Genomic DNA, 25,464 nt, shown 5'->3' with positions numbered 1-25,464 from the left:
AAATTTTAACGTGTTTTGCTTTGAAATCAAGGGAATATTATAATAATATAGCATAACAAATTTAAAAAAACAAAAACCCTTAAATTTCTTCTCTTTTTTTTCCAAAATTAAAAATTTTAGTATTGACCGAGAAGAATAAATAATAATAATAAAAAATACATCAGAAAATTAAAAATTCTAATTTGAACGATAGTTTGTAACAAATGTTTTCTGACTTATTTGCTGACACTATACGACTGGTTTCTATCATCATTTTGTATCACTTTTCAATTTTGGAGAAGAAAGCTTAAATAACGTTTAAAGAGGCAGGCTCTGGCTTTATTCTCAGTCATGACGTTTGCCTACGTTTCATTTCCTAAAATAATAATTATCTCTGATTGCAAAAGATTAAAAGACTCTTCTTTTCTTCTTTTGTGATATTATTTATAGAAATAGCGAGAGGGAGAAAGAGCAGCACGAAAAACAAACACGCGACGTGCGTTTTGCAATACGCAAACGCGCGCCTGTATTAATTATTTCAGCGACGAACAAACAATTTGCGCTGGCTGCCTCTTGGAACACACACACGAGCATATATTCGTATACAGCGTAACCTTCTCACGTTAGATTGCACCTTATCAAATTTTGTTCTCTACCGCCAAGTCCAACCAAATAATTATTTTTAGCATACGCGCGTGCAGAAATAATACCAGACGAAGACTTATGAGATTTAATTGTCAGTACATTGTGCAAATTTAAAAGTCTAAATTAAGAATAAATAGGCTACTCGTCCGAATATGGAGATTCATGTATATGCGTTTTTATGATAAACAAATATTTGCAGCCGTACACGCGTCTCTCTGTCTAATTAGTGTTTGACGGTGTTCGGCAGTAACTGAAGATGGGAGGTCAATTTTTTTTTAAAGACGGGCTTGCAAAAAATCTGTTTGCGATTTGTAAATTAACTCTGAAAAGTTTAAAAAATCCTTTATATGGATTCTAACACTAACAATAAACTTAATAAACACATGAAATTTTATCAGCAAATCTTTACTTTTATTTTATTCCAAGAGCTATTCATTTTCAAGAGAAATGAAATGCAAACCGATGAGGAGACGATATTCAGGAAGTGATGCAAAGGTCTTGGGACTCCCCCCCCCCCCTCATCAAAAAACTTTTTACAAAAAAAACAATGAAAAATTTAATATGAATAACCTTGAATTAAATTCAAAGCTCGAAGTTTTATTTTTAATGTTGAAATTTATTAATTTACTAAAAATTACATTGACTTTAAAATATAAAATTTTAATAGCTACGTGACAACTACTTTGAGTGCGGTTAGTGCGTTGAGACAATCATTCATGGGCCCAATTTTATAAACTCAATTATTCCTGAATAATTTCATCTGACTTGTCATTTTTCCTTTCCAAGGACGTGTGTTGAGCACACAAAGGCAAAGGAATGCAAAAAGCGAGAGAGTGTGTGGGCGACCGGCCGAGCGCCTCCGACCCTCCCTCTTTTCCTTTTCTCGCTCGACCGGCAAGAACAAGCGCCGGCGTGTCTTCCAGTCCAGTCCAGATTTCTAGATCCAGAACTTTCTCGCTTGAAGAAAAATCGGGCGAAACTGACAGAAATCAAACCGCATTCGCCGAATTACGAAGAAAAATGGATCTTCTCACCGCGGAGACCACGCTGACAAGTCCGCACTCATGACTTCACCCCAGGTAGGTCCCATTGAGGCCCATAATTAATCGAATTGCACGTATTTTTCCATGTGCACGGCGCGCGTGTTCTTGTCAGGCAGCAATAATTTTGTAAATCTGCGTATTCGAGACACCGAGACCCCACTGAACGTGAACTCAAATGACACTTTGCTTTTTCGCAAGATAAAATATTTAGTTTAAGCGCGTTAAATATCGGAGAAATAATTAAATAAGCGTGGAGAAATATTAATTTTAGCATCACCTTTACTTCACCTGTAATCCCCTCTCGCCCCTTTCTTGGTGCTCGCGCTTCCGGCCGCAGTCGCAAACATGGCGGCGCTGTCGCTTGTGTGATCCGCGTGATGCTGGCATTTTCTCCACGAAAGCGGCTCTCTCAGGGTTCGTCAGACCTGTCCACCGCATGGAAATTGAGGCCTGACCCCACCCTGACCCTAAGGTATTGTTTCAACGGCGCCCCGTCTCATAAATCGCGTGCGTTTTTCAGTTGAAAAATTGCTTTTCGATTCCCCGACTTTGTTTCATCGTTCTCCTGAACTTGCTCGTGAAATCACATCCAGTTATACGTTGACGGAGTGCGGCTATTCAAAAAATGTCACATTTTCAATGCTGATTTTGGTCGTTAAATTTGAATTGTCAAAATTTTAAATACCTTCCCTCTCGTCTCGTTGTTTTGATTTAAATATAAAAAAGCTCATTATAATGTGTACTTTTAATACAAAAACATGAGATTAATGCATTTTTAGTTTCATCGTCATTAAAATAAATCATTAATTTTTGAAAATTTTTAACAGGTCACTCGGACTTCAACACAACAAGTGGGCAGCGGCCACGTGTTCAGCCTTGTTGGAACATAATGCTTTCTTCGGAAAACTCTCGCCGACGGCTTTGTCCAACAACTTCAACAACGCCGCATGGGCATCAACCAGGGTCATCAACAATACTTTTTTTGGTGAGAATAATCCTTTTCCTTTTAATTTTCACAGGATCGTCAGGATCATTGAAATCACTTTATTATTACTTGTTTTGTTATTTTTCTCTTCCATGTTGAATTTGGCATAGCCAATCAATAATAAATCTTCAACCGCAGCTTTACTCCAATTAAAATAAAATATTTAACTTATTTTAAAAAGGTTTCAAGCGGAATAAATATTTTGCATAGAAGTTTCTAGTTCCATTATTTATTTTAAAGTATAAGAAAGGGAACTCGCCCAAATTTTTACACTCTTGGATCAAATTTATTTTAATAAATTCTCAATTCTTTAGGTCTCAACCAATCCAATGCCTCAACCAATCCAACGACAACATTGAGCGGCAGAAATGGAAAAATGAGATCCTTTCGAGGTTGTGATGGCCTACCACCGTCGGTCACCAGGCAAACCAATGCCAGTCGGCCAGTCGAAATCTCCCCAAGGTTGTTGCAGAGCAGTGAGAGCCAGGTCAGTGCAATATAGGAGTTTTTTTGCATTTTTATTTCATAGAAGCGCTCTGGCCAAAGATATTAGTCGCACACCTTAACTCTTGAAAGAAATGAAACTAATTCAAAGAATAAAAAATTTTCATGAATTAAATTCTAATTTAATTACAAAAACTCATTGAATCATAAAACAAATTCAAAAATTAAATTGTTCTCATTAAAATAAATGCAGGCCTTATTACATTAAGATTATTATATTATATATGAGAACAGCATCCTCAGCTCTTTATAATTGGAATTTTAATTAGAATTATTAAATTCAATCAGGTCGAAGAGAAACGCCACTCGTCAACAGTGTTTGAGGACTTGGCAGACACCGCCAGTGCCAAGCTCTTGGTCAAGTTTTGAAACCTGCAGAAGACGGAGCTCCTTTGACCTCAAGTAGGTTTAAATAAATTCTGCATGCGACGATCAAGACAGTAATGTGACTAGGTTGAGTTGTGCATTTGCCACAGATAGGCGCAACATCCTCCACCCACTTTTACCAGTTTTGCCTGAGAGCCCAATGTTTTCATTTTTATTATACTGTAATTTAAATTTAAAGTTTAATGAATAGTTATCTGGGTGAATTTTGTCATTATTACTAAAAAAAATGTATAAATGAAGCAACTGCACTTATGCCAATTATCTTTTTGTAATGGAGTGGTTGCACCCGCAACAGATACCGGTCCAACGGAGCGGACAACAGCTGAAGGCCGCCCCTAACAGGGGACGTTGCCCGCCACCGCTGGCAATGCGTCGTCTGAATGGCTTGTGTGTGAATAATGCCGAGGCATCACAACCACCCATTGAGCTTCTGCATTCGCCATGCGGGAACACGATTTGGTGTCCAGGGCTTGGTTGCGACTAAAGTCCTGTGTCTGAACGCATGGGAGGTGCGGAGAATTCAGATGACACTGATGCTGACGTGGTGCACTCATGAGATTGAGTTGTCATGAGTGTGGCAATGGGCGTGAAAGAGGTTGGGTTCGTTGTTGGCACCCTTGTGTAGTCCAGTATTTTTGGTCACGCCGGGCTTGCCTCCTCGAACACCTTCCACGTTGCGCAACCGGGAGCCCCTGCCCCCGAACAATAGCCGGAAGTGAGTCTCAGTACCGCGGATGTCTGCTTAAGTTTGTCGGGATGTCAAACCACTCCACTTTAATACTTCTTTATTAAAAAATGGCCAAATAACTTATTAAAAGTAAAAATGCATGTTTCTTTGAACTTTAAGGACGGCTTTTGCATGAACAGTGAGTGAAGTGCAAGTGGTTATTTTTTTACCAAAAGAAAAATCTAAACAAATCTTATTTAAAGTGGCCAAGTCCAATGTATTGATTGTTCTCTTGTAACTTTTCCAAAATTCGAGTGATGCAAGATATTTATAATAGGACCGCATAATGCAGAAAGTTTCTGTTTACAAGCTTATATGAATGATTTTGAATGCGCAGCAAACTAAATACAAATTTTTTTAAATTCAATCATCAAATTTTCTGCCCATTACTTTTGTATTGTAGAATATGAATGCAAGGATTAAAAATTAGAAGTATTGAGCAGCTACGGCGCATGAATGAAAATGATAGTGTTGATTGTTAAAATGCTTTGTACAAGACATATTAAATGTGACCAAATCAATTGGCTAAGTGTTCTACAAACGGACTGAAATATAATTTCTTGTTAGATAAAGTAGGTTAAATGAATGTTACTATTTAATAGTGAAAATAGAATTTTAAAAGTGAAAAAAGTGCTAGTGAGAATAGTTCAGTAGTTTGAAAGACGTGCATGTGAAATAGTTTGTGTTTGGGTAACACAAATTTATTATTAGATTTTTCTTTAAAGTGAGAATAATTTTGGAAGTTCTTTAGTTTATTTCCACAGATCCTGCCTGAGCGTGTCAGCTTGGAAGGGCGGTTTTGGCTTCAGCACCAATGGTGGGACCGCGATGCCTCCTTGGACAACAGAGTGCGAGGACGCTTGCCATCTTCACCCTCGGCTTTTCCCAATAACTCTGGAAAAGCCGTGAACGACAGCCAGATGGACGTCTTTGAAAAAAATTCGGTGAGATTTCTATTTTATATTTCAAGTATCAGAATAATAATATTAGTTTTTCGAAATATTTTATGCTTGCAATATACATATCAAATTTGGCACAAATCAAGCAATTTAGAGTTGAATTGCAACCACTTAAAAATACTATCTGGGGCTTATAAAATTGAGTATCTCTCATAATAAAGCAACCTACTTCAGTGATTAAAAATTTCCAAGTTTTTTTTTACGAAATTATATTATTTGAGCATTTTTATTAAATGAAGAATCCACAAGATTAATAATAAAGTGTAATGATAAATTTAATATAAATAACCATGAGCTTAATTCAACGCTCGAAGTTGTATTTTTAATTTTGAAATCCAACGTCGGTCATCAGGCAAACCAATGCCAGTCCGCCAGTCGAAATCTCCCCAAGGTTGTTGCAGAGCAGTGAGAGCCAGGTCAGTGCGCAATAAGAGTTTATTTTGCATTTTATTTTATAGAAGCGCTCTTGCACACCTTAACTCTTGAAACTAATAATCTATCCTAATCAATCCTAAATCAAACTAATTCAAAGGATACAATTTTCATGAATTAAATTCTAATTTAATTAGAAAACAAAACAATTAAAACAAATTCAGATATTGTTCTCATTAAAATAAATGCAAGCCTTATTACATTCAAGATTATAAATGTTATATACGAGAACAGCATGCTAGGCTTTTTATAATTGGAATTTTAATTAGAATTATTAAATTCAGTCAGGTCGAAGAGAAACGCCACTAGAAAACAAAACAATTAAAACAAATTCAGATATTGTTCTCATTAAAATAAATGCAAGCCTTATTACATTCAAGATTATAAATGTTATATACGAGCACAGCATGCTAGGCTTTTTATAATTGGAATTTTAATTAGAATTATTAAATTCAGTCAGGTCGAAGAGAAACGCCACTCGTCAACAGTGTTTGAGGACTTGGCAGACACCGCAGTTCTAGGCTTTTGCTCAAGTTTTGAAACCTTCAGTACACAGAGCTCCTTTGACCTCAAGTAGGTTTAAATCTATTCTCAAGCATGCGACGATCAAGACGAGTAAAGTGACTAGGTTGAGTTTTGTGCATTTGCCACAGATAGGCGCAAAATCCTCCACCCACTTTTACCAGTTTTGCCTAAGAGCCCAATGTTTTCATTTATATGATCCTTGTCCTTTTGATTTTCACAGGATCAATATGAAATCATTTTTTTTTTTTATTATTATTATTTGTTTTGTTATTTTTCTCTTGCATGTTGAATTTGGCATAGCCAATCAATAATAAATCTTCAACCAGCTTTACTCTAATTGAAATAAAATATTTTACTTATTTTAAAAAGGGTTTCAAGCTGATTAAATACTTTGCATAGAAGTTTCTAGTTCCATTATTTATTTTAAAGTAAAAGTAAGGGAACTCGCCCAAATTTTTACACTCTTGGATCAAATTTATTTTAATAAATTCTCAATTCTTTAGGCCTCAACCAATCCAATGACAACATTGAGCGGCAGAAATGGAAAAATGAGATCCTTTCGAGGTTGTGATGGCCTACCACCGTCGGTCACCAGGCAAACCAATGCCAGTCGGCCAGTTGAAATCTCCCCAAGGTTGTTGCAGAGCAGTGAGCAGGTAGTGCAATAGGATTTTTTTTGCATTTTTATTTCATAGAAGCGCTCTGGCCAAAGATTAGTCGCACACCTTAACTCTTGAAACAAATCAAAGTAATTCCAAGGATACAATTTTCATGAATTAATTAAATTCTAATTTAATTAGAAAATCTCATTTAATCATACAAAAAATAAATTCAGTAATTGTTCTCATTAACATAAATTAATTACATTGAAGATTATTATATTATATAATATATGAGAACCGCATCCTCGGTTTTTTATAATTGGAATTTTAATTAGAAATATTAAATTCAATCAGGTCGAAGAGAAACGCCACTCGTCAACAGTGTTTGAGGACTTGGCAGACACCGCCAGTGCCAAGCTCTTGGTCAAGTTTTGAAACCTGCAGAAGACGGAGCTCCTTTGACCTCAAGTAGGTTTAAATAAATTCTGCATGCGACGATCAAGACAGTAATGTGACTAGGTTGAGTTGTGCATTTGCCACAGATAGGCGCAACATCCTCCACCCACTTTTACCAGTTTTGCCTGAGAGCCCAATGTTTTCATTTTTATTATACTGTAATTTAAATTTAAAGTTTAATGAATAGTTATCTGGGTGAATTTTGTCATTATTACTAAAAAAAAATGTATAAATGAAGCAACTGCACTTATGCCAATTATCTTTTTGTAATGGAGTGGTTGCACCCGCAACAGATACCGGTCCAACGGAGCGGACAACAGCTGAAGGCCGCCCCTAACAGGGGACGTTGCCCGCCACCGCTGGCAATGCGTCGTCTGAATGGCTTGTGTGTGAATAATGCCGAGGCATCACAACCACCCATTGAGCTTCTGCATTCGCCATGCGGGAACACGATTTGGTGTCCAGGGCTTGGTTGCGACTAAAGTCCTGTGTCTGAACGCATGGGAGGTGCGGAGAATTCAGATGACACTGATGCTGACGTGGTGCACTCATGAGATTGAGTTGTCATGAGTGTGGCAATGGGCGTGAAAGAGGTTGGGTTCGTTGTTGGCACCCTTGTGTAGTCCAGTATTTTTGGTCACGCCGGGCTTGCCTCCTCGAACACCTTCCACGTTGCGCAACCGGGAGCCCCTGCCCCCGAACAATAGCCGGAAGTGAGTCTCAGTACCGCGGATGTCTGCTTAAGTTTGTCGGGATGTCAAACCACTCCACTTTAATACTTCTTTATTAAAAAATGGCCAAATAACTTATTAAAAGTAAAAATGCATGTTTCTTTGAACTTTAAGGACGGCTTTTGCATGAACAGTGAGTGAAGTGCAAGTGGTTATTTTTTTACCAAAAGAAAAATCTAAACAAATCTTATTTAAAGTGGCCAAGTCCAATGTATTGATTGTTCTCTTGTAACTTTTCCAAAATTCGAGTGATGCAAGATATTTATAATAGGACCGCATAATGCAGAAAGTTTCTGTTTACAAGCTTATATGAATGATTTTGAATGCGCAGCAAACTAAATACAAATTTTTTTAAATTCAATCATCAAATTTTCTGCCCATTACTTTTGTATTGTAGAATATGAATGCAAGGATTAAAAATTAGAAGTATTGAGCAGCTACGGCGCATGAATGAAAATGATAGTGTTGATTGTTAAAATGCTTTGTACAAGACATATTAAATGTGACCAAATCAATTGGCTAAGTGTTCTACAAACGGACTGAAATATAATTTCTTGTTAGATAAAGTAGGTTAAATGAATGTTACTATTTAATAGTGAAAATAGAATTTTAAAAGTGAAAAAAGTGCTAGTGAGAATAGTTCAGTAGTTTGAAAGACGTGCATGTGAAATAGTTTGTGTTTGGGTAACACAAATTTATTATTAGATTTTTCTTTAAAGTGAGAATAATTTTGGAAGTTCTTTAGTTTATTTCCACAGATCCTGCCTGAGCGTGTCAGCTTGGAAGGGCGGTTTTGGCTTCAGCACCAATGGTGGGACCGCGATGCCTCCTTGGACAACAGAGTGCGAGGACGCTTGCCATCTTCACCCTCGGCTTTTCCCAATAACTCTGGAAAAGCCGTGAACGACAGCCAGATGGACGTCTTTGAAAAAAATTCGGTGAGATTTCTATTTTATATTTCAAGTATCAGAATAATAATATTAGTTTTTCGAAATATTTTATGCTTGCAATATACATATCAAATTTGGCACAAATCAAGCAATTTAGAGTTGAATTGCAACCACTTAAAAATACTATCTGGGGCTTATAAAATTGAGTATCTCTCATAATAAAGCAACCTACTTCAGTGATTAAAAATTTCCAAGTTTTTTTTTACGAAATTATATTATTTGAGCATTTTTATTAAATGAAGAATCCACAAGATTAATAATAAAGTGTAATGATAAATTTAATATAAATAACCATGAGCTTAATTCAACGCTCGAAGTTGTATTTTTAATTTTGAAATCCAACGTCGGTCATCAGGCAAACCAATGCCAGTCCGCCAGTCGAAATCTCCCCAAGGTTGTTGCAGAGCAGTGAGAGCCAGGTCAGTGCGCAATAAGAGTTTATTTTGCATTTTATTTTATAGAAGCGCTCTTGCACACCTTAACTCTTGAAACTAATAATCTATCCTAATCAATCCTAAATCAAACTAATTCAAAGGATACAATTTTCATGAATTAAATTCTAATTTAATTAGAAAACAAAACAATTAAAACAAATTCAGATATTGTTCTCATTAAAATAAATGCAAGCCTTATTACATTCAAGATTATAAATGTTATATACGAGAACAGCATGCTAGGCTTTTTATAATTGGAATTTTAATTAGAATTATTAAATTCAGTCAGGTCGAAGAGAAACGCCACTAGAAAACAAAACAATTAAAACAAATTCAGATATTGTTCTCATTAAAATAAATGCAAGCCTTATTACATTCAAGATTATAAATGTTATATACGAGCACAGCATGCTAGGCTTTTTATAATTGGAATTTTAATTAGAATTATTAAATTCAGTCAGGTCGAAGAGAAACGCCACTCGTCAACAGTGTTTGAGGACTTGGCAGACACCGCAGTTCTAGGCTTTTGCTCAAGTTTTGAAACCTTCAGTACACAGAGCTCCTTTGACCTCAAGTAGGTTTAAATCTATTCTCAAGCATGCGACGATCAAGACGAGTAAAGTGACTAGGTTGAGTTTTGTGCATTTGCCACAGATAGGCGCAAAATCCTCCACCCACTTTTACCAGTTTTGCCTAAGAGCCCAATGTTTTCATTTATATGATCCTTGTCCTTTTGATTTTCACAGGATCAATATGAAATCATTTTTTTTTTTTATTATTATTATTTGTTTTGTTATTTTTCTCTTGCATGTTGAATTTGGCATAGCCAATCAATAATAAATCTTCAACCAGCTTTACTCTAATTGAAATAAAATATTTTACTTATTTTAAAAAGGGTTTCAAGCTGATTAAATACTTTGCATAGAAGTTTCTAGTTCCATTATTTATTTTAAAGTAAAAGTAAGGGAACTCGCCCAAATTTTTACACTCTTGGATCAAATTTATTTTAATAAATTCTCAATTCTTTAGGCCTCAACCAATCCAATGACAACATTGAGCGGCAGAAATGGAAAAATGAGATCCTTTCGAGGTTGTGATGGCCTACCACCGTCGGTCACCAGGCAAACCAATGCCAGTCGGCCAGTTGAAATCTCCCCAAGGTTGTTGCAGAGCAGTGAGCAGGTAGTGCAATAGGATTTTTTTTGCATTTTTATTTCATAGAAGCGCTCTGGCCAAAGATTAGTCGCACACCTTAACTCTTGAAACAAATCAAAGTAATTCCAAGGATACAATTTTCATGAATTAATTAAATTCTAATTTAATTAGAAAATCTCATTTAATCATACAAAAAATAAATTCAGTAATTGTTCTCATTAACATAAATTAATTACATTGAAGATTATTATATTATATAATATATGAGAACCGCATCCTCGGTTTTTTATAATTGGAATTTTAATTAGAAATATTAAATTCAATCAGGTCGAAGAGAAACGCCACTCGTCAACAGTGTTTGAGGACTTGGCAGACACCGCCAGTGCCAAGCTCTTGGTCAAGTTTTGAAACCTGCAGAAGACGGAGCTCCTTTGACCTCAAGTAGGTTTAAATAAATTCTGCATGCGACGATCAAGACAGTAATGTGACTAGGTTGAGTTGTGCATTTGCCACAGATAGGCGCAACATCCTCCACCCACTTTTACCAGTTTTGCCTGAGAGCCCAATGTTTTCATTTTTATTATACTGTAATTTAAATTTAAAGTTTAATGAATAGTTATCTGGGTGAATTTTGTCATTATTACTAAAAAAAATGTATAAATGAAGCAACTGCACTTATGCCAATTATCTTTTTGTAATGGAGTGGTTGCACCCGCAACAGATACCGGTCCAACGGAGCGGACAACAGCTGAAGGCCGCCCCTAACAGGGGACGTTGCCCGCCACCGCTGGCAATGCGTCGTCTGAATGGCTTGTGTGTGAATAATGCCGAGGCATCACAACCACCCATTGAGCTTCTGCATTCGCCATGCGGGAACACGATTTGGTGTCCAGGGCTTGGTTGCGACTAAAGTCCTGTGTCTGAACGCATGGGAGGTGCGGAGAATTCAGATGACACTGATGCTGACGTGGTGCACTCATGAGATTGAGTTGTCATGAGTGTGGCAATGGGCGTGAAAGAGGTTGGGTTCGTTGTTGGCACCCTTGTGTAGTCCAGTATTTTTGGTCACGCCGGGCTTGCCTCCTCGAACACCTTCCACGTTGCGCAACCGGGAGCCCCTGCCCCCGAACAATAGCCGGAAGTGAGTCTCAGTACCGCGGATGTCTGCTTAAGTTTGTCGGGATGTCAAACCACTCCACTTTAATACTTCTTTATTAAAAAATGGCCAAATAACTTATTAAAAGTAAAAATGCATGTTTCTTTGAACTTTAAGGACGGCTTTTGCATGAACAGTGAGTGAAGTGCAAGTGGTTATTTTTTTACCAAAAGAAAAATCTAAACAAATCTTATTTAAAGTGGCCAAGTCCAATGTATTGATTGTTCTCTTGTAACTTTTCCAAAATTCGAGTGATGCAAGATATTTATAATAGGACCGCATAATGCAGAAAGTTTCTGTTTACAAGCTTATATGAATGATTTTGAATGCGCAGCAAACTAAATACAAATTTTTTTAAATTCAATCATCAAATTTTCTGCCCATTACTTTTGTATTGTAGAATATGAATGCAAGGATTAAAAATTAGAAGTATTGAGCAGCTACGGCGCATGAATGAAAATGATAGTGTTGATTGTTAAAATGCTTTGTACAAGACATATTAAATGTGACCAAATCAATTGGCTAAGTGTTCTACAAACGGACTGAAATATAATTTCTTGTTAGATAAAGTAGGTTAAATGAATGTTACTATTTAATAGTGAAAATAGAATTTTAAAAGTGAAAAAAGTGCTAGTGAGAATAGTTCAGTAGTTTGAAAGACGTGCATGTGAAATAGTTTGTGTTTGGGTAACACAAATTTATTATTAGATTTTTCTTTAAAGTGAGAATAATTTTGGAAGTTCTTTAGTTTATTTCCACAGATCCTGCCTGAGCGTGTCAGCTTGGAAGGGCGGTTTTGGCTTCAGCACCAATGGTGGGACCGCGATGCCTCCTTGGACAACAGAGTGCGAGGACGCTTGCCATCTTCACCCTCGGCTTTTCCCAATAACTCTGGAAAAGCCGTGAACGACAGCCAGATGGACGTCTTTGAAAAAAATTCGGTGAGATTTCTATTTTATATTTCAAGTATCAGAATAATAATATTAGTTTTTCGAAATATTTTATGCTTGCAATATACATATCAAATTTGGCACAAATCAAGCAATTTAGAGTTGAATTGCAACCACTTAAAAATACTATCTGGGGCTTATAAAATTGAGTATCTCTCATAATAAAGCAACCTACTTCAGTGATTAAAAATTTCCAAGTTTTTTTTTACGAAATTATATTATTTGAGCATTTTTATTAAATGAAGAATCCACAAGATTAATAATAAAGTGTAATGATAAATTTAATATAAATAACCATGAGCTTAATTCAACGCTCGAAGTTGTATTTTTAATTTTGAAATCCAACGTCGGTCATCAGGCAAACCAATGCCAGTCCGCCAGTCGAAATCTCCCCAAGGTTGTTGCAGAGCAGTGAGAGCCAGGTCAGTGCGCAATAAGAGTTTATTTTGCATTTTATTTTATAGAAGCGCTCTTGCACACCTTAACTCTTGAAACTAATAATCTATCCTAATCAATCCTAAATCAAACTAATTCAAAGGATACAATTTTCATGAATTAAATTCTAATTTAATTAGAAAACAAAACAATTAAAACAAATTCAGATATTGTTCTCATTAAAATAAATGCAAGCCTTATTACATTCAAGATTATAAATGTTATATACGAGAACAGCATGCTAGGCTTTTTATAATTGGAATTTTAATTAGAATTATTAAATTCAGTCAGGTCGAAGAGAAACGCCACTAGAAAACAAAACAATTAAAACAAATTCAGATATTGTTCTCATTAAAATAAATGCAAGCCTTATTACATTCAAGATTATAAATGTTATATACGAGCACAGCATGCTAGGCTTTTTATAATTGGAATTTTAATTAGAATTATTAAATTCAGTCAGGTCGAAGAGAAACGCCACTCGTCAACAGTGTTTGAGGACTTGGCAGACACCGCAGTTCTAGGCTTTTGCTCAAGTTTTGAAACCTTCAGTACACAGAGCTCCTTTGACCTCAAGTAGGTTTAAATCTATTCTCAAGCATGCGACGATCAAGACGAGTAAAGTGACTAGGTTGAGTTTTGTGCATTTGCCACAGATAGGCGCAAAATCCTCCACCCACTTTTACCAGTTTTGCCTAAGAGCCCAATGTTTTCATTTATATGATCCTTGTCCTTTTGATTTTCACAGGATCAATATGAAATCATTTTTTTTTTTTTATTATTATTATTTGTTTTGTTATTTTTCTCTTGCATGTTGAATTTGGCATAGCCAATCAATAATAAATCTTCAACCAGCTTTACTCTAATTGAAATAAAATATTTTACTTATTTTAAAAAGGGTTTCAAGCTGATTAAATACTTTGCATAGAAGTTTCTAGTTCCATTATTTATTTTAAAGTAAAAGTAAGGGAACTCGCCCAAATTTTTACACTTTGGATCAAATTTATTTTAATAAATTCTCAATTCTTTAGGCCTCAACCAATCCAATGACAACATTGAGCGGCAGAAATGGAAAAATGAGATCCTTTCTAGGTTGTGATGGCCTACCACCGTCGGTCACCAGGCAAACCAATGCCAGTCGGCCAGTTGAAATCTCCCCAAGGTTGTTGCAGAGCAGTGAGCAGGTAGTGCAATAGGATTTTTTTTGCATTTTTATTTCATAGAAGCGCTCTGGCCAAAGATTAGTCGCACACCTTAACTCTTGAAACAAATCAAAGTAATTCCAAGGATACAATTTTCATGAATTAATTAAATTCTAATTTAATTAGAAAATCTCATTTAATCATACAAAAAATAAATTCAGTAATTGTTCTCATTAACATAAATTAATTACATTGAAGATTATTATATTATATAATATATGAGAACCGCATCCTCGGTTTTTTATAATTGGAATTTTAATTATAAATATTAAATTCAATCAGGTCGAAGAGAAACGCCACTCGTCAACAGTGTTTGAGGACTTGGCAGACACCGCCAGTGCCAAGCTCTTGGTCAAGTTTTGAAACCTGCAGAAGACGGAGCTCCTTTGACCTCAAGTAGGTTTAAATAAATTCTGCATGCGACGATCAAGACAGTAATGTGACTAGGTTGAGTTGTGCATTTGCCACAGATAGGCGCAACATCCTCCACCCACTTTTACCAGTTTTGCCTGAGAGCCCAATGTTTTCATTTTTATTATACTGTAATTTAAATTTAAAGTTTAATGAATAGTTATCTGGGTGAATTTTGTCATTATTACTAAAAAAAATGTATAAATGAAGCAACTGCACTTATGCCAATTATCTTTTTGTAATGGAGTGGTTGCACCCGCAACAGATACCGGTCCAACGGAGCGGACAACAGCTGAAGGCCGCCCCTAACAGGGGACGTTGCCCGCCACCGCTGGCAATGCGTCGTCTGAATGGCTTGTGTGTGAATAATGCCGAGGCATCACAACCACCCATTGAGCTTCTGCATTCGCCATGCGGGAACACGATTTGGTGTCCAGGGCTTGGTTGCGACTAAAGTCCTGTGTCTGAACGCATGGGAGGTGCGGAGAATTCAGATGACACTGATGCTGACGTGGTGCACTCATGAGATTGAGTTGTCATGAGTGTGGCAATGGGCGTGAAAGAGGTTGGGTTCGTTGTTGGCACCCTTGTGTAGTCCAGTATTTTTGGTCACGCCGGGCTTGCCTCCTCGAACACCTTCCACGTTGCGCAACCGGGAGCCCCTGCCCCCGAACAATAGCCGGAAGTGAGTCTCAGTACCGCGGATGTCTGCTTAAGTTTGTCGGGATGTCAAACCACTCCACTTTAATACTTCTTTATTAAAAAATGGCCAAATAACTTATTAAAAGTAAAAATGCATGTTTCTTTGAACTTTAAGGACGGCTTTTGCATGAACAGTGAGTGAAGTGCAAGTGGTTATTTTTTTACCAAAAGAAAAATCTAAACAAATCTTATTTAAAGTGGCCAAGTCCAATGTATTGATTGTTCTCTTGTAACTTTTCCAAAATTCGAGTGATGCAAGATATTTATAATAGGACCGCATAATGCAGAAAGTTTCTGTTTACAAGCTTATATGAATGATTTTGAATGCGCAGCAAACTAAATACAAATTTTTTTAAATTCAATCATCAAATTTTCTGCCCATTACTTTTGTATTGTAGAATATGAATGCAAGGATTAAAAATTAGAAGTATTGAGCAGCTACGGCGCATGAATGAAAATGATAGTGTTGATTGTTAAAATGCTTTGTACAAGACATATTAAATGTGACCAAATCAATTGGCTAAGTGTTCTACAAACGGACTGAAATATAATTTCTTGTTAGATAAAGTAGGTTAAATGAATGTTACTATTTAATAGTGAAAATAGAATTTTAAAAGTGAAAAAAGTGCTAGTGAGAATAGTTCAGTAGTTTGAAAGACGTGCATGTGAAATAGTTTGTGTTTGGGTAACACAAATTTATTATTAGATTTTTCTTTAAAGTGAGAATAATTTTGGAAGTTCTTTAGTTTATTTCCACAGATCCTGCCTGAGCGTGTCAGCTTGGAAGGGCGGTTTTGGCTTCAGCACCAATGGTGGGACCGCGATGCCTCCTTGGACAACAGAGTGCGAGGACGCTTGCCATCTTCACCCTCGGCTTTTCCCAATAACTCTGGAGAAGCCGTGACCAACAGCCAGATGGATGTCTTGAAAAAAAAATTGGTGAGATTTTTTTTATATTTTATTATTGTGTTTCTTTATTGCATTATGAAATGTTTATATTTCAAGTATCAGAATTTTAGTTTTCGGACTATTTTGTGCATGCAAGATACACTAAAACATATCAAATTTGGCACAAATCAAGCAATTTAGAGTTGAATTGCAACCACTTAAAAATACTAACTGGGGCTTATAAAATTGAGTATCTCTCATTAAAATGCAACCTACTTCAGTGACTAAAAATTTCCAAGTTTTTGGTAAACACATTATATTATTCGAGCACTTTTATTAAATGAAGAATCCACAAAAATTAATAAAGTGTAAAGAAAAATTTAATATGAATAACCTTGAATTTAATTCAACGCTCACGGTTTTTTTTTTAATTTTGAATTTTACTAAAAATTACAGTTCACCGGGACTGCAGGAAAGAATAAGGGCCTTTGGGATGGGTTCAGAAGGGGAAGACAATCTTAACTGATTGCAAAAGACCATACCACCATTGTACGGAGAAGGGGGTTGTTTTTATATGTCGCGCCTCTTGTAATGGTTCACTTCAATCGGCGCGACAAATGCACGCAACGCCTGTGGAAGGTCGCGCCTCTTGTCCAGATTCAGAATCAGATAATATGTAATCGACCACTACAACAGGCGCGACATATACAATTAATTAATTAATTAATTTATTTATTCTCCATTCAGATACAATAATATATGAAAAACACAACATCTTAATTACATCAAGTTATTACACAAAATAATTATGAACCCAAAAATAAAAAAAATTGGGTGTTGCTTTCTGCACCACTAAGAAAGGGCACAGGCTTTTGTCTTGGCCTGACCCTAAAAAAAAAAAAAATAAAAAAAAATAATGATAATAATATAATCACGGGTTCGGATTATAAGATGAAAAGGCAAAAGAAATAAATAATTTTATTGGTAATGAAATTAGGTTTGAAGAGTTATAACAAAAGGTAGATAGTATTAATTTATTTTTTCTTAAATACCAACTCCTCCTTTTTGAACAAGACAACCATTATTCACTTATTTATTTATTCACTGAAAATTTACATTTCATGCTCTATACATTCAAAATTTAATGGTGATTTGAATTTAAAATCGGCTTTTCCTCGATGGGTTTTTGTGAGTTGTTTATTGTTTAAGAAAAAACAATATCCTGCTCTACATGTTTCGGCTGCGGGCTGCAGCCATAATTCATGAGCTTTCTCGGCGGTGGTCGAGAGAAGTGGTCGAGTCTTCTCTCGACCACCGCCGAGAAAGCTCATGAATTATGGCTGCAGCCCGCAGCCGAAACATGTAGAGCAGGATATTGTTTTTTCTTAAACAATAAACAAAACTCACAAAAACCCATCGAGGAAAAGCCGATTTTAAATTCAAATCACCATGAATCAACCCTCGATTGTGAAATTCTACCACAAAATTTAATATTTTTATTCATAATTGAATTTTTTAGCAGTTTCACCGTTTTACCCTGCAATAATTTTTGCTTTTGCTTTTATTATCTTAATTTATCTTCTTCATCTCGTCTTAGACATGTGGTTCGCAATACTTTGGTTGGCGCCTTGTATGTAGCTTGCTAAAAGAAAAACTCTGGCTTCAAAAAGTTCGCCTGAGATCCGCCGAGGCCGTCGAGAGACGACCTAAACCGTGGCGCCATCGTGCTGCGCGCCGGTCAAACTGGCCAGGCGGCCATGACTTGTGCCTGCAATTCGGCGGTCTTCACTGATTCGTCAAAAATGCCAGGTTAACCGGCCAGAATGAGAGATCAACGAGTACTCGTGATTGGTCTTGGTTCAAAATAATCGCCTCGAAGGGTGAGGTGTAAGCACAGGAGTTGACAATCTTTAAAGGAAAAGTAAAAAGAAATTGAATATTTTAGCCAGAATTCTCATTTGAGTAAATTATTATGAAATTAATTGTAAAATTTAAAATATTTGGACTCTAAAACTTTATTTTATTCTCGTTAACTGTTATTTTCTAGAAATATCTCCATACTCCTTATTGAAACCGTTTCAACGTGTGCGCTGAAAAACCGGTATTTCGGTGCATTTGGCAAGTTAACCGGTAGAATCTGGCCGCTCGTCCATCATTGTTCGTGCGAGTGTGTGTGTGTTCAATACACGGACGGAGTGTTGGTGGCCGTCGGCGGCGAGTGAGCGTGTCGGCGAGCAAAGCGCGGTGTCGAATCGTTCGGTGAGGAGACGTGAGCGCCTGGCCGACATGACATGGCCGCACAAGTGATTCTGCCCAGCAGGTGAGCCGAGCCGAAGCACCTCCGACAGCGAAACATGGCCGACAAGCAACAGAAACAGCCGACGAGCAGCAGCAGCAGCAGTCGCACCACCAGCGAGACCCTTCGACTGTCGACGTCGTCGGCCTCGTTGGCGACCGACGCTGAGCAACAGCGGCCCACCAAGGGCCCCAAGAAGGGCCCATCCTTCCAAATCACCAGCGTCACGCGCGTGACCAGTACGGACGCCGGCGACGACTCCGCTGACGACCTAGACACGGAGTCGCGAGCCACCGACCTCGACTCCTTCTCCGAGGACGCGTCCTTCTCCAGGGACGATATTTTCGCCGCCTTCGGACAGGGCGCGGTCGCCGCCCCCGTCATACCAACCAGCGCCCAGTACGGCCTGGCGCTGGTGGCTCCGTCGTCCGCTGACTCGCCCCATGAGGCTAAGGACGCCCCTGATCATAAGGACCAACCCTGTAAAAACGACAGATTCAAGGTTCGTCCTTGTCCTATGTCACGTGTCCCTGTTTATTCCCCGAAGTCAGAACGAGCCAAGTTCCGCCTTCACATAGTCGTTGTGTCCGGTTGTGGAAAACACACCGGTTATTTTTTTGTCATTTTGGGAAATTTACGTTCTCTTATTTTTTCCTCGTTTCACTTTCTGTTTTTGAGAACGGTAGGGTTACATAAAGAACAGCCTAGACATTAGTCGTCATAGACGTATGGGGTCTGCGAATGTAAACAAATCCTGCAAGGAGGCCAAGTGATGTAAAATTGACGGACTTAACAAGTCTTTTTAGCAAACTAACAAGTCTAAGCTAAAAAGTCTTAAAATACTTTTTTCTATTGTGGAAAGTTTGTAATTAAATTTTGTGTGTGTCACAGATTCTTTTTAAAGATTTATTTTTTCTATAGTATTTTTTTTTCAATATTTTATTGGGATTATTATTTTAATTTAACAGTATTATTAATGTTACAGGTGGTAAAAATTGAGAGCACGGAGCCGTTTAAACGCGGGCGGTGGACATGTATGGACTTCCTGGACCACAATATGGCCCAGCCGTCAGCAAGTGAGGAGCCAGCTCCTGAAGAGGCAGAAGTGGAGGCGGCCACGGCTGCCAGGCCTCCTCCGCAGCACCTACAAGAGCCGGTGCGTTCCACTCCCCCGCCCCAGCAGCCGCAACAGCCGTTCATCAAGCCGTTACAGCCGCAGCCGCAGAGTTTTATTCAACAACCGCAATCCACTGGCTACGTGGCGCAACCCCAGCCTGTGGCTTTCCAGCCACAGCAGCCGCCTCAGCAAATGCAGGGCTACGTGCAACAACCAATTTCGCAGCCGTCAAGTTTTGCCACAAACCCCATGCAGCCTATCGTCCAGCCGCAACAACCCCAGCAGTTTGTACAGACCCAACCACAAGCGCAACCCCAACAGCAAACTGGGTACGTGCAGCAGCCGACGCAGCCACCAAAGGCAATGTCACAACCGGCGGGTTTCATCAGTCAGCAGCAACAGCAGATGCAGCAGCAAATGCAGCCGCAACAGCAGATTCAACCGCAACAACAGATACAACCACAACAGCAAATTCAACCACAACAAATTCAACCACAACAGCAGATCCAGCCGCAACAGCAAATCCAGCCGCAACAACAGATCCAACCACAACAACAGATTCAGCAACAGATCCAGCCCCAGCAGCAGATTCAGCCACAACAGCAAATCCAGCCGCAACAGCAAATCCAGCAGCAGCAGATGCAGCCGCAACAACAAATGCAGCAGCAGCAAACCAATTTCCAGCCGGTGATGATGCAGCAGCCACAAGGACAGCCTGCAACTCAGCCTTCAGCTTTCCAGCCACAAATGCAACAGCAGTTTGTGCAACCAAAACAACCTGATGGCTTCATCCAGCAAAACGGAGCACAACCGCAATACCAGCAGCAGCAAGCCATGCCACAGTCGGCTGGCTACGTGGCTGCCCAGCCATCTCAGCCGCAGGTGACGTACGTGCAAGCCGACTTCCAGCAAATGATGCAGAACCAACAGCCGCAACCCGGATACCAACCTGTGTACCAACAACCTCCGCAGCAGCCAAAACAGCCGGCGATGCAGCCACAAATGCAGCCCATCCAGTTTGTGCCACAGACCTCAATGGCTAGCACGTTTACGCAACAGCCGTATCAGGAGTACATGGTGCAGGCTCCGCAGCCGCAGTACCAGCCGCAACCGATTCAAATCCCCATGCAGCAGCAACTACCACCGCAGCCGCAGGTGATCCAGCCGCCACCCCAAATGGTGCCCACAAGTATCCCGGCCACTTTCCAGCCGCAAATGCAATCTCAGCCGCAAGCCGTCATGCAGCAACTGCAAGCGACATCTGCGGCGCCTCAGCCGAGCGCCCAGCCGCAGCCACAGGTTACGCCCCCACAGCCACAAATGCAGGCCAAGCCGTTGGCAAAGCAGCCGCAGGTGATGGTGCAGAGCAACGGCCCCACCACGCCCTATCCCTACGTTAACGGACCCCTAAACGGGCCTCTTCACGAGCAGGCCCAGCCATCGGCCGAGCCGCCCCAGCCTCAGGAAACTCCAGTTGCGGCTGCGTCCATCATCGGTGGCGAACTCTCCTCGGAGGACCTGGCCGGCAAGGATCACCACGCTGACGAGTCTGAAAGGTAGGACCGATCTTTATTTTTTCTTGACCTGAGTGCTGCGTGAAGGTTTTCGAATGACTCTCCGCTAGTTTGCCAGTTTTTGATTGGTTACTTAGTTTTTAATTATAGTACTCCATCTTCAAGTGCGATATTTCATTAATAAAAAAATAAGCAATGCAGCATTTTCGGCTCGGCGCCTGGCGCAAAGCAGCACCGGCAACCTTGAAACAAATTAATCTCAACGTCACGTGGTTCTTCCGATCTTTAAATGAATATTTTAAATGTTTCATCGCTCGCGGCTAGATTTAGAAAATAGATCATTCTGAATTAATTGCAGCTACATTTATTTATAAATCAATTGTTTTCTTTCGTTCTGTTAATGGGGTCGTTCACCCCACGCGATGTGCGCCCCTTGGGCAACCCTCTCGCTTTTGTCTCGATGCAGCTGACTCAGTTTGCCAAACCGTTCGGACCTTGACTCGTTCGCGGGAGAAAACCGACAAGTCGCAGCGAGTGACTCATACCAGTAAATAATGAAAATAAAAATAATAAATCCGCCAACGTGATGTGCGACTTTCCCGATCAAATTTATCATTTCTGCCATTTATAAATCTGCCGAGATTTATTTTTGCACCGCAGATAGATTTATTTGCACAATCAGATCGTGGCGTCGGACTTTGTCGCAATCACGAGCTGGATATATGTATTGGAAGCTGACGTTGGCGCAATTATTGCTAATGATTATCAAACCAGTGAATGAATCTGACCGTGTTTGGACCCAGAATGATAGCATTTTTTTCTGGTCCAAAAAAATTATAGGGAGCTTAATTTAACGTGGAATTAAAATTTATTAAAAAGCCGCTTTTCCTTATCGAAATTTTCTACACAAAATGTTAATATTGGTAACAGGGTATTAATGAAAATATTAAAGAAGCTTCATTTTTTTTCTTAAATAATGTATTATATAATATAAAAAAATCCTTCTTAAAAATTGAAATTTTTTACACAAAGTTGTGCTCCATTGTAGGAAACTGTTCTCTTGCCAAAACGCTCAATTCAGCCACATCATTTCAATATTTTATTTCCTCTTTATACATGCATCAACAAGTTGCTTTTGCCCAGCTTTCCGTGCTCAACGCAGTGAAACTGGTCCAAACCAGTGAGTCAGTTTTCTTCCTTCTTCCAGTGCAGTCATGATTTTTCTTCCAGACCGAAAGGCATTCATTTTACCTGGGGGGCCAAATGGATTTGACTTTTTTTAACGCGTCTTTTCGGTTGTAATAAATCTCCTTTGTCTGATTTACGGCCGCTCTCAAATGGACCTACCTAGGCTGGATGATCATAAAGGAGCGCAGGGGTGTCTCCTTTTGTTCGTTGGCAAAGCAACACGCGTGACTCGCGGCACGTATGCGGCGCCGAGCAGCTGCTGGAATTTGCCAGACGCTGCACTTTTACCGAAATTTTGGACTCGAATCAATGGGAATTACCGCAGATGACGTCATAGGATTGAGTTTGATGCCAATTCTTGGAGGGAAAATGCACTGCATTAGAATTAAAATTGATTTTATCATTTATTTCCCATTCAATACATTCTTGATGAGGGGCCAATGAAAAAAAAACTAAAATCAGTAAAAAAATATTTTCAATCATTTTTCCTTTTTATCGTTTACTTACAAAAAATATTGTAAAAATTTATTCCATTAGAATTACCAAAAAATAATTAATTTTGTTCTGTATTTCTTAAATTTATTTTTATATCTGTGGTTATGCATTTCAATAATTAGATCGCGCTGTTTGTAATCAACATGAATTTGCAAAAGCATTCTAATGCCATGGTCGAAAGACCGTCTGGCTGAAAGCGATACGGGCGTCGAGTCGGTCGGAGTATCGCAAGGGGCGCCTGTCTGGAGCCGGCCAAGGTGCGAGAGGAATGCAGCCGGCGAAGCGCGACCGCAACGTACCGTGCGTGATTAGGGGCTGATTAATTAATCAGCTGGCACCGATAGCAAACGTGTGGTCTTCCAATGGCTTGTTAATCGGCATTTTTTTCCCACGAGTCTCTGCCGCCGCTGGGTGGAATTTACTGCAGGGCGGTTTTCCACGCTCGGCTGCACTTTTGATTGAAACGAAGGAGGATTTCAATTTACAGTGGAAGGCAGTCGGAGTTGTGTTGCAAAATAAGAGAGGAATCGATGATGGCATTCAGGCGTCTTTGACGTTCCACTTTGATGATTTATCATTATTTTTTTTTCAAGAAATAATATAGAAAAATAGAATTTACAAATAAATATTATTACTGTAATGCTCTCAAATATTTAAAAATAATATATATTTTAAATAATAACTTCTTTTATTTGATCAATCTCGACTATCTCGAGTCTTATCTTTTGAATCCTATTTAAAATCAAGTGTCATTATCTAGGGATACCAAGAATAGCTCTAATATCGGAAGCAGAGGTCAATAAATAGTTATATTTAGGTAAGATAAGTCAAAATTCAATGCCGTGTGTATATCGAGTGTTACGCTTGTCCTTCGTTACAAAAATACTCCTCCAATTATCACTCCGTCTTCTTGACGGTGGAAACCGTTTAACTCTCTCGCGAAAGTAACCAAAATTTCTTCTCCTCCGCTCGCCAAAATAGCGTTTTTCAAATCAGTGGTGGTCGCGGTAATTGGAGGAGCGGAGAAAATACACGACGTGAAATGTGTGCCAAGGGTGCTCTCGTAGTCGCGAAAAAAAATTCAGACTGACGAGACGAGCAGCTGTTCGCGTGGCCAAATATATTAATGTTTTCCCTCTTGACGAAGAGGATCCGCTTTAATTCGCCTGAGAACATGCTCTAAATTGGCTGCAAAAATGATTTGTAGTCCATTCTGCACAAATGACAAAAGAAGTTTAAATTCAACAAGTTTCCTTCCGATTTTTTTTTTTATAAAAAAAAAACTACAAATAAAATTGCAATTAAGGAATCAAAACTTTTGTGTAATTACAAATTTTCTTTCAAATTAAAAAATTTGTTGGGGTTTTGCTCAGTTAAAAATAGTCGGCTGGTCTAACTAATTGAGCGGTCAGTCGCTTTTCGTTCCCACAGCCTTGGTCGTTGGGTTTTAATCAGGCGTTAATCAGCTTCCGTGAGTGTGTTTGCCTAGAAGATTGATGTGGCTGGGCGGCTATCAGCTGTTCGGCCACCCCGGCGGGGCCGCCTTGTGCTCGATCAATACCAACGAGATGATGCTCTCCGTTGCTTACGTCCGTACTAAGCACAACAAAAAATATCAACACGCAAATATACGCGGTGCTGTGCCGCCGGCTGCGGAGCGAAAATAAATTCACTCACTTGTTCCGTCTGCCTGAGCTGCCAACGAACTAAGTGTCTGAGGACATGCGATCGAATGGGCTTCAAAGTGCTCGCAATTAAAAGGCAGTGAATAGGACCTGAGCACGACAAAACCTGCTTTTTTAATGCAATTTTTGGCCTTTTAAAAATTATTAATAATAAATTTTTAAAAATTAAGCATTTATTTATTTATTTTGTAACAATCAAAATGATTTAATTACGATCTAATTTCATCCCACTTTGCTAAACCTAATATTCCATTAAATTTTTTTTTACAAAAGTCTGTTTACATTCGAAGGTCGACCGGCGTAGCAAATCTTGGCGAAAAAGTATTTTTGAAGCTCGGCGCTTCTCTCAGATATTACGCTGCTCTGAAGTTAACTGAAGCGGTTTGTTTCTCTCTTTCTGAGGCCGTCTGGTAAACTGCGCCGCACAATTCCACCGGCGCTAATGATGCCAGTTTTTTCTCCTCCTTTTTATCGCACACGGTGTGAACAGGAGCCTCTCTCTCTCTTTTGCTGACGAAATCGGCCACGAATGTAAATAAAGAAACGATAGCGGTGAAAATAGGAATTAAAATGAAACACACTGCGGTAATAATTAGTCTTGTGTTGACTGAAACGAGGAGGAGGCGCGTGGCGGCCGCGAGATGGAAATAAAGATCAGGTCAGCGTTTCTTGGTCACCGCATCGGACGCGACGAAAGATAAAAAAGACGAAGAAAATACTGGTTTGTCCGGCGCGTGGAATTTCGTCACCTGAATCAAAAGGGATCCCTCGGAGGCCCCCCAAGCAATTTTAAATGAGTTAAATTGAGAGACAAATGATAAATGAATTTGCTGAAGATATCAATTTTTAATGGTTATTAAAAGGAAGAAAGCTTTTTTTAGAACCTACAAACTCGTTGAAAATTTTTAGAT

At 38.8% G+C, this 25,464-nt stretch overlaps 2 protein-coding genes across 10 annotated transcripts in view; both read left to right on the top strand.

Moving 5' to 3' along the window:
• Nucleotides 1–1,532: 1,532 nt before the first annotated feature.
• On the top strand, nucleotides 1,533–16,302 carry LOC132201462 (uncharacterized). 8 transcript variants are annotated; one of them, XR_009442276.1, is made up of 15 exons: nucleotides 2,990–3,139; nucleotides 3,445–3,558; nucleotides 5,022–5,214; nucleotides 6,118–6,234; nucleotides 6,690–6,842; nucleotides 7,143–7,256; nucleotides 8,721–8,913; nucleotides 9,817–9,933; nucleotides 10,389–10,541; nucleotides 10,842–10,955; nucleotides 12,419–12,611; nucleotides 13,515–13,631; nucleotides 14,087–14,239; nucleotides 14,540–14,653; nucleotides 16,117–16,302. XR_009442276.1 is itself a non-coding variant. In XM_059627643.1 (6 exons), exons 1-4 carry the CDS (start codon nucleotides 2,045–2,047, stop codon nucleotides 3,523–3,525), a joined length of 507 nt encoding a protein of 168 aa, XP_059483626.1. In that variant the 5' UTR covers nucleotides 2,012–2,044; the 3' UTR covers nucleotides 3,526–3,558; nucleotides 5,022–5,214; nucleotides 5,946–5,963. The 8 variants fall into 8 exon arrangements, 1 of the variants encoding a protein (XP_059483626.1); XR_009442278.1 differs by having other exon boundaries at nucleotides 14,540–16,055; XR_009442279.1 differs by having other exon boundaries at nucleotides 10,842–12,357.
• A 2,092-nt stretch (nucleotides 16,303–18,394) lies between these two features.
• LOC132201274 (protein bunched, class 2/F/G isoform-like) overlaps nucleotides 18,395–25,464 on the top strand; it is a 52,583-nt gene continuing 45,513 nt past the window's right edge. Inside the window, exons 1-2 of one of the 2 annotated variants that reach the window (XM_059627302.1) lie at nucleotides 18,395–19,056; nucleotides 19,540–21,227. In XM_059627302.1, the coding sequence (XP_059483285.1) occupies nucleotides 18,613–19,056; nucleotides 19,540–21,227 (2,132 nt within the window). In that variant the 5' untranslated portion in view covers nucleotides 18,395–18,612. The remainder of the gene's footprint in view (nucleotides 19,057–19,539; nucleotides 21,228–25,464) is intronic. The other variant, XM_059627303.1, reaches the window with a different exon arrangement.

The sequence above is a fragment of the Neocloeon triangulifer genome, unplaced genomic scaffold (genome assembly GCF_031216515.1).
Source record: "Neocloeon triangulifer isolate White Clay Creek 2 clone unplaced genomic scaffold, ASM3121651v1 ptg000014l, whole genome shotgun sequence".
NCBI classification, from domain to species: Eukaryota; Metazoa; Arthropoda; class Insecta; order Ephemeroptera; family Baetidae; genus Neocloeon; species Neocloeon triangulifer.
The sequence above is the reverse complement of the archived record's forward strand: the minus strand, read 5'-3'. Positions and strand labels throughout refer to the sequence as shown.